This window comes from Poecilia reticulata, linkage group LG16, assembly GCF_000633615.1.
Source record: "Poecilia reticulata strain Guanapo linkage group LG16, Guppy_female_1.0+MT, whole genome shotgun sequence".
NCBI classification, from domain to species: Eukaryota; Metazoa; Chordata; class Actinopteri; order Cyprinodontiformes; family Poeciliidae; genus Poecilia; species Poecilia reticulata.
Window position 1 is genome coordinate 12,537,576 of NC_024346.1, and position 14,828 is coordinate 12,552,403.

The following is a 14,828-nucleotide window of genomic DNA, read 5'->3' on the forward strand; positions in this document are numbered from 1 at the left end:
GACGTCGAATGTTTTTAAACACAAACGCTCGTCCAGATGCAAGGCAATCATCACTGTCGTAGTTGTTTATTTTCTGTTTAATCTTGTTGAGTCAGCTTCTTCTTTTCTGTACTTACTTACAGCTCCATTTTTCAGATTGGACCCAGACCTGCATCCATTTAATCATCCTCTGCTTTTGCATGTGTATAAAGCTCTGGTCCAGAGTCAAAAGCTGAACAAGAAAAGCTCCGAGCAGCTGGAAAGACTTGATACTTTCTGTAGGAAAACAAACCTAAACATACAGCCAGAACTAGAGCAAAATGGCTGAAGTCATATCTTAATTGGTCTAGTCAAAGTCCAAGTCTAAATCAAATTAAGCATCTTTAGCAAATGCTTAAAAACTGATGTTTACAGATGCTCACAATCTGATCTGACTGAAGTGTCTTGTAAAGAAGAATGGAAAGATTAAAAGCCAGCAGAGTCGTTGCTATAAAAACAAAGATCCTGTGGCGTTAAAAAGTCTGGAAAAGTGTTTATTTTTTTATATTTTGTACAAGTTTTTAAAAAATTTGAACTGAGAATAGAAAAAAGTTCATTCTTCCACACTTTGCTATTCAATGATTTCAAACCAAACAGCTCACATTCATATTTATTGTACCACATTTTGACTGATTGTTAAATAAACTGATATAAATCAGATTACAATAATTTATTATTAATATCTAAAAGATCAAATCTTGAATCTGATCTCTGAAAATTGGGGAATAACAGAATAACTGTCCTTTGTTCTGTAGTTTACCTCAAACAGTTAATCCCACTCGCTGTCACAAGATGGTTTGGGGTTAATTTATTCTCTAAAATGGACCCAGTTAGACTGGAAAGCTTGAACTGGAGTCAGTTTGGATCCCAAACAAATAAAAACAATATCATAGATCAAACTAGATAGAACACAGAGGATTAGCACTTAATCTGGGACAATCCAGTCCTGAATTGGAAGCATTACACCATTTATCTAACATAAGTTGCTCAAGAAGTGAAAAATTAATGACATATAATTTTACCACATGGATGAATTGAAAGCTAGCTTCCACACTGTGTTGCTTCAAGGGTTTAAGGGTTAAAAAAAATAATGTTTTCAAATTAAATATTCATAATGACACAAAAAATAATCTGGGAATGAGTATCTAAAATTTTGAAGAGAAAAATTTGTAGGAATCTTGTGCAAAATATCGACTCACTATAATACAGAATCAGTTCACAGTTAGGTTTTATTCAACAACGCACCCTGTCCTCTGTTTTCCACTTTGTGCTGCTCTTTCAATCAAATAAAATACTAAAATGTGGTTGAAATGTGACAAAACTCGAGAGTGGGTGTGATTGGTTTTGCAAGCTTGTTTATATGCTCACTTCCTTGCTTCTTGCACATCCCACGTCTTTGTTTTGTTAGTTACTCCAGCCAAGAGAACAGCAGCTATACAGCCACGGATTCAGTCCATTCATTTTTTTTTTCTGTTGTTAATTTTTAGCGTTGCGTTACTGAGCCAGTGTAGCAGCGCTAACCAATATGTCTGCAAAGTTTCTGCTGAATTTTAACATCAAACTCTTTACGACGCAGTAATAATTTGAGAGAAGTGAGGAAAACATCGAAGCTGATGTCATGGTAATATTTGCTATTTCATTGTTTTCTAATCTGGTCTTGCATTCTCGCATGTTTTCGGGAAAAAGATTCGGAAAAAGATTAAATGTTACAGATATAGACAGTTGGAAATGTTCAAAACACGATATTTATCTGGTATCAATTAAATCCTATTAAAAAAATCAACAAAAAACAAACATCTCTGGGTTGGAAACACAGCACTAAAAAATGTTTTGCCCGAGCATCTGGTCTCAACATGTGACTTTTATTTGTGCAAATCAAACAAGTCCAGCTATTAGGATCTGTCTTTTATTATAAGATAATTAAAGTCACACTTTTACAGCTTCCATGGCCAATGCTGTTAACATGACACGCCAATTAAAAACGTTTTCCGCAGAAGCTTGAATAGTCTTGGTCCAAATTTACAGAGAGGGGAAGAAATCACAAGTTTTTACATTTTATGCCAGTGAATCTTAAAGTTACAAGAAAAAAAAAACAGGAGCAAATAAATTAGCATAGATAAAATTATGTGCAAACTTTTTGTCTTAAGGGCCAAAATCAAGAAAATAAAAGTTATAAAAAACGTAAATTCAACCAAATTAAGTAATTCATTTTTATGTTTTTACTGTAGATCCAAAAATGTAAACGGTATTTTGCATCTAAGAGTTTTTTTTTTGTTTGTTTGTTTTTTGGCAGGACTTTGGTCACTTTCTGTCAAAATGTTTTTTATGTTTATCCAAGTTTAATAAATTAGATTGGACGAGGCAACAAAAGTGCCTTGGTTCTATTTATTATAAAAATATGAATTCTTTGTTGCTATAACTTTAACCTTATTATAAATAAAAAGTCTCCATCTGCATCAAAATCAGTCCACAAGCCACAAAAAATGGGAAAATGTCTTGATTTAAGTCAAATTATCTGCTAATGAAACTAATATTTTTCATCAAAGAATTAATAACTTAAAAGAAACTTATTTATCTTGCTGTAAAGTTACTTGTAAGTCATTGCAAGAGCACTAAGATATTTGCATTAGAAACTAAAATGACTTGTTAAGGTTTTGTGTTTTTGCAGTGTTAGCATTGTCGCTGCAGCTAAAAGGTTGTAGGTTCAAATCCCAGAGTTTTTTCTGCAGGAGTTTGCATATTCTTAGTCTGATGTGAGGATTTTCTCTGGTTTCTCTGTGAACCTGGAATAGATACATATCATGATTTCTAAGTGTTAGAGATTTATTTATGTTTCTGTTTTGGTCGTTTCTTCATTGTTCTTTTGCTTTATTTTAATTTACTCCCTGTGTTACTTTCTGTTTACTGTTTATGTCAGTTTTATTTTTCCCTCTTTATTTCTCTCTGCCTTGTTTATTTTCCACCTTTCGCTCAGCCTCCCTTCATCACAGCAGAGTTTGAATTCATTCCTCTCTTAAACTTTCCTTAAAGGATCAGATTTAAAACATATTTTGCTTTCATAATTTTTCCCCCATAAAAAAAAAAATCATTTTTGGATTTCTCTTTGCCACAGATCGTCTGGCATCCAGATACTTCAGTAAACATATTTATCCTGATGACTGATCAGTTCTGATGCGTCGCTCTGGCACTCGGAAAGCGAAGCTGGTGTTCATTTATGCAGAAAGAAAACGACTGGATGGAAAGATCTGCAGGAAGAAAAGCAGAAACTCAGGGACAGCTGGCTTGTTTTTGGATCATCTTTCAGTTTTTAGTCACACAAGTTTGAATTGTGTTACAACAGATTTTTGGATCAAAATACTTTAGCTTTGTCATATTTTGTCACATCAACATAATAAAATGTATTTATTATTTGGTTTTTGTGACAAACCAACATTAACCAATGCATAGTTGTGAATTTACTTTAAATATTTAATATCCTTGTCTGATTATTAAAGTGTTTTTTTTTTTACTGAATTGAATCACAATTTGGTTTAATTACATTTTCACACAGAGCCAGGTTGTCTTTTGTAGATTGTTTTCACTAATACATTTTTAAAAATGCATTTATTCAGGTTATCTTTAATATTTTCTGAAGAAAAACAATGAGTGAACCGACAGATATTTCATATTTAAATTTTAAATGTGACGTAAACACAGAGAAGGGATCTTTACGGGTTTTCGCAGCAGAATGAGAACATTTGACATTTTCACTGAGAGAATAAATCCACACTCTTGGACAGATTATATTAACTCTGCCAAATTCTTCAGATTCATAAGATATTGTGAATGGAAAGCTGCTACTGCCCCCTACTGGCGCAACGTGGGATGTTCTTTTTAATCTGCAGCATGAAAAGGAGATAAAAGATGAAGAATGACTTTTAATTTTTATTCTGAAACGATACATGGACCGTACGTGACGTAAAAATGTAAATTTTACACAATCAGCTTGCTATCAATTATTAAATTTATACAAGTCTTAATGGGATCCAGGCTTATTCAGCACTACGTACATTAATCACACTTTACTAACATTCCGAAAACCAGCTATTTAGTTTATAATTAATTCATACGCGGACATGTAATTGAAGTATAACTACGTCTTTAAAGGTGCAGTATGTAACTTTTATGTAAAACATGTTTTTACACATTTGTTGAAATTATCATTATGTTGTGACAATATAAGAAATGTAATGCTGTTACTCCCAGTACTAACTTCAGAAATACACAGCTCAGTCCAAAACAACCAATCAGAGCCAGGAGGAGGGTCTAAGCACTGTCAATCATGCTAATCTACATGCTGCTTACACCCTCCCTCTTGCTCTCTGCTACGCTACGGCTAGTTCACAAAAACAAACCCTGACATGAATGCTATAGCTAGTTAGCATGGCCACCGATGATGAGCAGATGCTCTGTAATGGTGAGTTGTTGTTCTGCCATTAGCACATTTAGTAGCATGTACATGAGAGTCATTGACAGCACTAAGGCTTTTGTCCTGGCTCTGATTGGTTGTTTTTGACTGGGAACAGCTTGATTTATTCTCATTATCTGTCTGACGCCATACTGTCATTACATCATTACAGTTTTAATAAATATGAAAAATAATTTTTTACAAAAGTTGGACAACTTTTATAAAAAAAAAATATTTGGTTACACGTTTATTGAAACTTTCACTGTCGTGGTAGCATGGTATGAGACAGATGATCTGAAAAATGTAGCTCGTCTGCGTCCTAGCTAACTATAAACAGCCAATCAGAGAAAGGGGGCGGGGATTAGCACTGTCAATCACAATCTCATGTGACTCCTCCTCCCTCACCACCTTGCTCTGCGCTATCTCAGCTAGCACAGCATGTTGTGAATGCTCAGCCTTGTTAGCATAACCACGGATAAACAGTTTTTTTCTGTGAAAGTAAGCCGTTTCTCCTCTCCTCCATTGACATATTTAGCAGCATTGTTTGAAAGCGCTAAGACCTGCCTCTTGGCTCTGATTGGTTGTTTTTGGTCGGGGGCGGTGTATTTCTTCAGACAGCAAAAGTAGATCAGGAGATCATCGATTTCTTTTTTTCTTTCACAGACGATCTTGTAACAAACCTAGTTATAGTTTTGACAAACACATAAAAAAACATTGTTCTTTTGAATAAAAGTCACATACTGCAGCTTTAATGCGGACCTCATACTTGCACATTATCACTCTTGTGAACGCTTCTCACATGTCTGCCTAGAGACTCCATCCATTTAAAGGACTTTCCACAGAAGGCGCATATATATCGCTTCCCCTCGGTGTGAATGGTCTGGTGCCTGTTCAGGGCGCTGGTGGTGATGAAGGTCTTCCTGCAGATGTCACACATGTAGGGCCTCTCGCCCGTGTGCGTCCTGATGTGCGCCGCCAGGTGGGAGCAGTTGGTGAAGCGCTTCTCACACACGGAGCAGATGTAGGGCCTGTCTCTGCTCTCGTCGCCGCTGCTGTTCCCCCCGCCGTTGTTGCTGCTGCTGCTGAGAAACTGCTGGAAGTGCAGCGCCTGTTCGTGCAGAGTGGTCAGCAGGCCGGTGTGGGGTGAGATGAACTCCTGCGCCTCTGACTCCGGGTCGTCCTGGTTCTCAGCGGAGTCGTGGACCATCCAGAAGTGCCGCTTGGGTGCGTCTCCCCGCGGCTGCTCCTGCTTCTCTTTGACCTGCGAGGTCTCTGGGAGCTCCTGATCAACGCAGCAGACTTCATCCTCTTCCTCCCCTCCCTGCTGCAGCTCCTCTTCCTCCTCCTCATGGACAGCAGCCACTGCAGGGGGTGACTGATGGGGCTGGACAGAAGGAGAAGCAGAAGGAGGGGGAGGAGAATGCAGCTGCTCGGATTCAAGATAATTGTCCGATTCAGGCTCTACAAAACGAAAACACGCCACAGCAATTTCATTTTAACACACTTTAACACCAAGTTGCATGACACATGGTTTCCATGAGAATTATACCAAGAAAATACCTGAATGGAGGAGCTTCAGCTGCATCCTGAGCTGCCTGATTTCTAAATCTTTGGAGCGTAAAATCTCTTCCTGGTACACCGCTATTGTCTTCTCCACGGCTCCTAAAATCTCCTCCGCCACCGCGGAAAGTCTCTCGTTGAGGAAAACTCTAAGAGGCAGCATTTTCCTGAAAAGACTGGAGGATCTTTGCCGTGATTGAAAACGGATTTCTGCGGGTCCGTGAACGTCACGCTTCGCTTGTAAACACTGACGTGAAACGGAGAGTCACGTCAAGATGTGGAACGTGAAAACACTGCCGCCCCCTGGTGGGCTGGAGGGGGAAAAATGAAATTCAAAAATACTTTATTGATCCCAAAGGGAAATTAAATGTTTCTCGTTTAATTAAAGAGCTGAAGTGGGTAGAGCAACCAAAATTTGTACTCAAGTAAGAGTAGCACTACTTCAACATATTTTTACTCAAGTAAAATGTAGCCATGTAAGATATTACTGAAGAAAGAGTCATTTAATATTTTAAAAATACATCAGATAGACCAAAATATAAAGTTAAGTGGAAATGTTGGTATTTTACAGACAAAAATATCAATAAATCATTTTTTTTTTAATCAAGCAAAAGAAAATAAATCACTTTCTTACAATATAAAACTTATATAACCTTAAAAACTGCAAGTGTGTGTATTTATCTGGTGAATTTTTGGTTAAAATATGTTTGCTCTTCATTCAGTGAACTTATTCACAGTCAGTAGAGTATCAAGAAATTTTACTCAAGTAAGAGTGGAGATACTTAAGCAAAAACTACAGTGTAGTAAAACTTAAAGAAAATATATTACGAAAATTAATGCGTTTTGGGCAAAACTTGTATACCAACAAATAATTTAATAGTATAACTCCACCCTCAAAACAAATTAATTTTCTATCTACGAAATATAATGTAAATACAAATATTTATCTCGTGCAGTGAAGTTATAAGCTAGACAAAGATGATGGGAAAGTAAACTATAAACACAATCTACATAATCAAGCCTTTAAGTTTCATTTTTTAAATATTCTGGGATAAAATAAGCATTTTCTATACAATAATTCACTTAAAAACACCACAGTAACAGTATTTAATTCATATTTGTTCAGTTGTTTCTTGCTTCAGACTTAGGATAAAAATAGCAGTGGAGTCCTTCGGGGTATTGTCAGTTCTGTAATTAAGACGCTCTCTGCTCAACATGTCAGGAATATCAACCCCTCTGCTTTCATAGCAACACAGCGTACAGACAAGGAGTTATTTTAAATTATCTTTAATCATTTCTAAATATTTAATTAGAAAGTCAAGGTAGAAGTCAAAACAGAGACACAGAAGTATCCTTGAAACCGTTTATTAGAATATTTCCATATAGTTTTCCCTTCTAATTGTGGATCATAACACAATACAGCCAATGTGTTAATGGACACTTTTCTCTCTGCAAAATGAGTGATAAAAAAAAAAAGATCATGCACGTCTACAGTGAGGGAAAAAAACCACAGAACTTCACAATCACACAAAGAGACACTACAGAAAAAACAAACTGACAAGTTTATCCTAAAAACAATTACAGAAGAAGTTCGTAAACCTTTCAAGTAAAGGCAGGGGACCGCGCGCGCGTCCACATCTGGTAGTCAGCTTGAGCACTCTGTGTGGAAGTCGGGTTCGCACGCAGGAAGTTCTCAGTAGACTCATCAGTGCAGCACCAGTGCATGTGTCAGCCTGTCCCTTTTTTCTTTATGGGAAAATATACCAAAAGATAAAAAAGGAGGAAAAAACCGAGGGAATGACGACATTACACAAATGGTTCGAACAGAGAGAGCAGGGAAGAAGCACTGCGAGTTGAGGGAGCCGATCTGGTTGGGTCTTTACGCCTTGGCATTGATGATGTCGATGAACTCCGGCTTGAGGGAGGCTCCACCCACCAGGAAACCGTCCACGTCCTTCTGGGAGGCGAGTTCCTTACAGGTACCACCAGTTACTGAACCTGAGAAGCAGCATTGATGCATGAGAAAAGATAATGTGCAACAATTACACATTAGACACATTATTATAGTTTACATCCGGAAATTTCACAAACGCACACAGCGCTGGAGGGCAAAAAGACGATTCTTTTACGTCCCATATTTAGCAGTGCTGCAGCGGTAGAACAAATCCGTTAACAAAATGAAACCTGGAGACGGACATATTACTAATTTAATCCACAACAAAGGGAAAAATAATGCAGAAAAATTGTTCTTTTTTTTCCTCACTCTCTCTGTCGGCCACGCTACACACAAACCTGTCGCCATAGCAACTGACTGACCAACAGCTTCACTGGTGTATCAGGATTCAACATACACGCACAAAAAACAAAACATTTCCCACACAAAGAACAGATCATCGAATCTGTTACAGTTTTATGTTTTCAGCTTTGATGTTTATTTTCTGATTATTATTAAGTGATCGTGGCTGATTAGCTAATTTAAACACTTGGTCTGCTGATGATCTGTCAGAAAGCTGGTGAGTGGGTCGCCACACACCGAATTCTACAGCACACCTATATCTAAAGGTTGTCAAAGTCAAGCTAGCATAACTTACAACTTCCCTCTTCTGCTATTTTTCATTTTTAAATTAAAACTTTTTATTGACCAGTGAAATGCGATACCCTTAGACATAGTTTTCTAGTCGTTATAGTGTTGACAATTAATAGCAAAGCACTGCGTTCCTTTTTTTTTTTTTATACGTCAGGCGTACATTCAAGATTTAGCGCATTATATTGACAGCTAAAACCAAAGCTGGAGGGCTTTTCACCCTCCAGCACTGAAATGGGGCGCGATCTTACGCGTGTGACGTCACAACTTGTCAATAACTTTTTTGATTATAATTCAGACAGCTCACCTCCATAGATGATCCTCACAGAGTTGGCTACAGCTTCAGACACATTGGTCTTCAGCCACTCCCTCAGTTTCTCATGAACTTCCTGAGCCTGAGGTATCACACAGAAGTCGTGTTTGAAGCCACATAGCTCGGTCCTCGGTGAGGAAACATTCAGCTTTTCCAATATTTACCTGCTGTGGAGACGCAGTCTTCCCGGTGCCAATAGCCCACACAGGCTCATAAGCAAGCACGACCTTGCTCCAGTCCTTTACGTTGTCTGTCAATGAGATAAGACTTGGTATTGTGCAAGCAGACATATTTCCAAATCCTCCCTCTCTATCTGAACACAAGTTGCACCACTCGGACTCTGTCCTGGAAGCTGCATACCTGCAATGACTTTGGTCTGGGCAAATACCACCTTCTCCGTGATGCCTCCCTCCCTCTCATCCAGCTTCTCGCCGATGCAGGCGATCACACCGAGACCGCTCTCCAGAGCATGAGCAGTCTTTTGACCAATCAGCTAATGACCCAGGAAAAAAGAAAAACAAAAGAAAGTAGAATTAGGCCATCACTCAGGGCTTCCCCCAGTGTACAATAAGCCTGGCGGGCCACCAGGCTTTACTTGCCCCCCACCAGGCTAAGGGTTGTTTATTTTAAATATGTTTTTTATAGACCAGTAATAGTGGAAGTAAACACAGATTAAGCTAGGGTACAGTTGACACATTGAATAAATTATGATGCTGCTCGTGCACATTTGACTTTTTGTAACTTTTAACATTTTTTAACACAAAACATGGCTGGCTGCTGGTGGATTGCGCTAGCATCCCTATCACTGGGTTTAGCAGGTTTTCTGTCAGACAACGCAACCTGCATGCACAGAAGAACGTTAGTATCACACAGCAGCCAAAGTTATTCGGCAATGGAGTCGACAGTAATCGTCCCAAAATCCTTACGAGACAAAAGAAGCAAATTTTAATAAAACACAACTAATAGCAACTGCCTTTTGTGGAGCTTTGACTGCAATTTCTGTTTGGAACAATAAGTTGATCCAATTTGACGCGTTTTTGTGACATGTAGTTCTTTCATAATCATAATTTGAGCCATTTTTTACGTCCTCATTTACATGAAACTTTTTCTGGTGCAGAATTCTTAAATTAAATGACTGTTCAGACTGCAAACGTTTTGAACATAATCAGATACGTATCCAAATTAGCTTCATTTGTATGAGTGGGGCAGATTGGATCTTTTTTTGGGGTGAAAATATCGAAATTGTGTCGTTCAAACTGCAGTGAACAGTTTTATAGGTCTGGCTTTTTCATTGCCAGACCTACATCTGGCAGTGAAAAAGGCAGATATAGACTTTTGCACTGCCTATAGCTGTGAAAAAGCCTACGTTCACACAGCATTTGCCTGCATTTAAATTAAATTAGTCTTGAATTTAAATGTTACAAGTCTAAACTATAAAGCAAGTCAGACATGATCATCTTACCTCGTCGCTCTCGCCAAAGACGTGGCGCCGCTCGGAGTGTCCCAGGATAACCCAGTTCACGCCACAGTCCTTGATCATCGCAGGGCTGCAGGTGGGAAAATGGTCAGGACCATTAAAGCTCTGCTGAGCATTAAAGCTCAGAAAAATGGAGCATTAAAGCTCTGCTGAAGAAAATCAACTGGTTTCTTCTCTCTACCTAATCTCCCCAGTGAAGGCACCCTTTGGAACTTTGTAGCAGTTCTGAGCCGCCACGCCGAACTTGGCATCCAGTTTGGACCTGGCGAAGTCCAGATAGATGGATGGAGTGCCGCACACCACCTCTGTTAAAACAGAAAACACAAGTTTATAATCCATAACATGCAATGCAAAGTAGCACTGTTGCTCTTCCCTACCTATTGCTGCACACTGCCAATCACCTGGCTAAAAAAAGAAAAGGAACTGCTACACATGTCCCTTGCCAAGTTCATTTGTTTGGAAACATTTCAACCTAGCAGCTGAGCAATGAGCTTTTGAAAATCAAAATTAAAGATACATTGGAGGGATATCTTTTCATGCATTGCTGGTGATAATCCACTAAAGTCTTCATTTAATGTTGAAGACACCTTGTGGTTTAAGAATAGTTTTTTTTAAATACAACATGTAACAGAGCGGGACAAATGTGCTGTGGGTCCTTTGACAGAGGTAGCAGCTACAATTGCAACAGAAAATAAAGGAACATTATCTCCATTTATGAATGAAAGTAGTTTTTTCATATTTAATCTGTCAGCCGTCCATTACAGGCAGAGGATGACTGGTTTATTTAGACAAATTGGTACATCACTAATTAAAAACAAAAGTAACTATATTATTAAAGCTTTACAAGTATTAATACTTACAAAAATTTAGTGATTAATATTTAAACCTCAATCTGGAGAAAACCCTCGCACCATTTTTAGAATGCGACAATGCATTTTGACATCAGTTTTCAACAATTTAATGTTGTGCTTAAGATAATTCAAATACATTTAAACAAAAATTACAATACAGTTAATACTCAGCAGCACTTTTCCTGCAGCTGCATGGGACATGCAGAGTACAGTAAAGTCAAGACACTGACATTCACAATGTAACTGTATCTTTGGGGTTAGGAGGATCTATATTAGACGCTGCGCTGCATGTTATTATTGGTTTGGTAAAAGGTCATTTGTCCTGGGCTGGAGTCATCTGCATTAAAGGTCTGAGTTCACCCTCCAAAAGGTCACCAAGGGGTTTGCATTCTGCACAGGCCCCGAGTTTAAAAGTCAAACTAGTAAAAATAACCAGAGAGAGAAGAATAATTTGGGGGGAAATTATAGAAATTTGACAGATTGGCTCTGTAAAGGTGGACTTATTTGGAGAGCAAAGTCCAAGCAGAGTGAGTGAGACTTCTTGGACTCAATAATAGAGTTGCATAACGTAGAACTGCAAGAGGGACTGACTGACATGCAGTTCCTCTGTCTGGTTTGTCTCCAGACTGCAGGCAGCAACAACGCAGACGGTGCATTCAAGTCGCGATGGGAAGAAAAAATCCGAAGGTAAAAATTGTATAAAAGTATCCACTATGAAAGTATATAAGCACTTATGTTACTTAAAATACTCGTAACTGTGCTTTTTGTTGCACTTTCAGTGCTAGGATTACAACTAAAAGGCCAAGATTCATGTCAAATGACGTTAGCCACCAGTTGAACCTGAACGCAACCCGGCAGTTGCAGAGACTACGTGCTTCTGCAAGCGCACACCCACCGCCGACATGACGGTGGGAGCCCTCTGTGTCCTTCATCAGTGTCTCCTCACGACTTTCACCCTCTAATCTAGAGCCAGAAAAGCTGAAACAAAGACTTTCTCTATCATTAAGTGTAAAATATTACAGAGGAGGAGATTTGTGATGCTAAAAGTCTTAACTGATTCATTGAATGACCGAGCTGTTAAGTAAAATTGGCCAGCTACACGAATTCAATTCGTTCGGGGTTGTTCAAACATTAAAATTAAGGAAAATGTCCACATTCAAAGAGGAAATTGTGTAACCGTTAGAAATCTCCACGTACCGACATTGGAGTCCACCTTGCCACTATTCAGGGTCTGGATGAGCTCCCCGAGGCTTTTCTTGTCGCCGTTCATTTTCCAGTTGCCACCGACGAAGAATTTTCTGCTCATGTTTGCGGATTTGTTTTGCGAGACTTTACTGGGAAAATGAAAAAAACGACTGAAAGGCACAGTCCTTCTTGTCTGGGGCGAAAGAGCGAACTGTAAAAGGCAGCTCGGGGTATTTATGAAGACGGAAATCATGACTCCTCCTCTCATGTAGGCGGATTGGTTCGTGTGACAGGACGTCCGTGAACGCATCTCCATAGATCAGAGGCGAAGAAAGGGAAAGAGTGAAAGTCACGGTGCGTTCAAGTACTGTGTGAAAACATCATGTCGCAAAATTTACAGAAATCCATGTCAATAAATAAACACATAACCATGAACTAGGACAGCGACCAATTTCTGCTGAATTAATTTAACAGACTAAATTTAATTTGGACCTACAGTGTCACAGCTATTTTCTTACATGTGTGAATCTTGCATTTAAGCCGTCTAACGGTTTTATGTTTTATTATCTGCTGCTTCGAAGACGTCGAGCAAATGTCTGGAATGGTTTTATTTAGTTGCATTTTTCAATAAACATGCAATCAAATGCAACTTCATTGAACTCCAATGAGTGAGTCACTCCATACACTGCCGCCTGCTGGCCAATCAATATAAATGATCAATATTCATTGAGGGATATCCCATATTGTGACGCTAGAGGGCGTTCTTCCATAAACCTTGCACCACTGAATTGTATTATGTATTCTGAATGCTAAAAAGTTTTAAAAAGTATTCATATTTCGCACTGCTGAATCATCACTTGATTTAAAGATGAGTTTCAAGGGCATCTAGCAAGAAGAAGAAACAGAAGCATGAGCTGAAATATACAAGGACCTATTTATACCACATATTCAAATTTATGTTTGTCGTTTTGGCTAATTTTCTAAGTGACTAGTTGCATATTCTGGCTGAAAGAAAAATAAAAGCAGTTCTTACACGTGCATTCAAAGAGTTTAAATAGTTAAATAGTCAAAAATGTGAGTTTATTAGTAATAATCTGTTTTGCCATCGTAGCTTTGATGCATTTCAAAATTTTTATTTATTAAAATCAACTTCATAAGTCAAAATCTACCTAAATAGATAATTACAGGGAATTTTAGCTGCTATTTCTTAGAAACCTAAAGAGTTCAGTTTGTTTTCAGAGCTTTCTTATAAACGGGTGCAAATAATATCAGGTGAAGAATATTTATATAAAGGTCTGCTGTTGCTAATATTTACAAAAAAGTCCAAGGAACAGAGTCAGTATTATAAATAGAAGAATAGTAGAATAAAAAGAATCTTTATATATGTCTATGTTATAAACAAAGCCAAATAGGACATTCATGACAATACTCTGTGAGTAATGTGGAAAACGTCATTCGATTGGCTGCGATTAAACTAGTACCCGCCCTTTTCCAGCGACCGTACGTCCGATTGGACACTGGATTCCGGCTGTTTGTTTCTTGCCCAGGATGCATTGCGCCACAAAAAAAATCGTGTTATGATGCATCTGAACTGACTAAATTAAAGATTTTAATTATGTTTATCATAGATGTGCGGTTATTTTGTTATATTAAATGACATTGTATCTCGGAGAATATGTTGTTTTGCTAAATTTAGTAAGCTGATAATTCGCACCGTAAGCAAGAGTGTGTGTCTCGTTTTATAAATAGTGTCTAGACTATTTGCTGTACAGGAATCTTTGCTCTTAAGATATTTGTCTAGCAGGTTTCTCATAATGAGAAGCCCCCCACTATTTGTTAATGTCAAAGTATTTTTGTGATTTAAAATGATGTACTGAAGTTAAAAATATGAAGTATATTCCACAATGATATACGATAAAAGAAAAAAGGCAAAATAACTTCAAAATCAACAAAATTATCTCTAGGACAAATAGTTTCATTTTTACTAACATGAATTATGGGTCGCTGTAATAATATCCTTCATTATATTTAACGTCATGTTTTGTGGAGGTTTTGCTGCATACAGTTTGTACACTTTCCAAAATAGATGGCATCATGGGGGGAAACAAATCGTGGAAATATTGAAGCAATGAAGCCAGTTACAAAGTGACGACGACCACAAGGCTTTGATCTCAATCCCTTAATAAAAAATAATTGTGGGCAGAGCCGGACAGCAGTGTGACAGAAAAACCTGACTCAGTGAATAACTTCCTACAGAAGAATACGCCAAAATGTCTGCAAACTACTTTAGATTTGTGCAAAACATTCTGCCCAGAACTTACGGGAATTAAAAAATCTCAGGCATTTTTTTTTTTTGCACATTTAGTCAGTCAGTTTATTTTGTTACTAAACTG

General features: G+C 38.0%; 2 protein-coding genes across 2 annotated transcripts; both read right to left on the bottom strand.

Moving 5' to 3' along the window:
- Positions 1-3,920: 3,920 nt before the first annotated feature.
- Positions 3,921-6,313, bottom strand: LOC103477988 (zinc finger and SCAN domain-containing protein 2-like). Its single transcript, XM_008431405.2, has 2 exons — positions 6,026-6,313; positions 3,921-5,926 (listed from the first exon to the last, which is right to left on the bottom strand). Exons 1-2 carry the CDS (start codon positions 6,186-6,188, stop codon positions 5,226-5,228), a joined length of 864 nt encoding a protein of 287 aa, XP_008429627.1. The 5' UTR covers positions 6,189-6,313; the 3' UTR covers positions 3,921-5,225.
- A 1,061-nt stretch (positions 6,314-7,374) lies between these two features.
- On the bottom strand, positions 7,375-12,643 carry tpi1b (triosephosphate isomerase 1b). The gene is given in 7 exon segments (NM_001328623.1): positions 7,375-8,023; positions 8,917-9,004; positions 9,087-9,172; positions 9,283-9,415; positions 10,385-10,469; positions 10,581-10,704; positions 12,448-12,643. Coding segments are annotated over 7 exon segments (744 nt in total). The 5' UTR covers positions 12,557-12,643; the 3' UTR covers positions 7,375-7,904.
- Positions 12,644-14,828: the final 2,185 nt, after the last annotated feature.

Coding starts and splice junctions, on each gene's coding strand:
- LOC103477988 (XM_008431405.2), bottom strand. CDS start 6,188: ATGCTGCCTCTTAGAGTTTTCCTCAACGAGAGACTTTCCGCGGTGGCG. Junction 5,927..6,025: donor GCTGAAGCTCCTCCATTCAG/GTATTTTCTTGG, acceptor TTCGTTTTGTAG/AGCCTGAATCGGACAATTAT.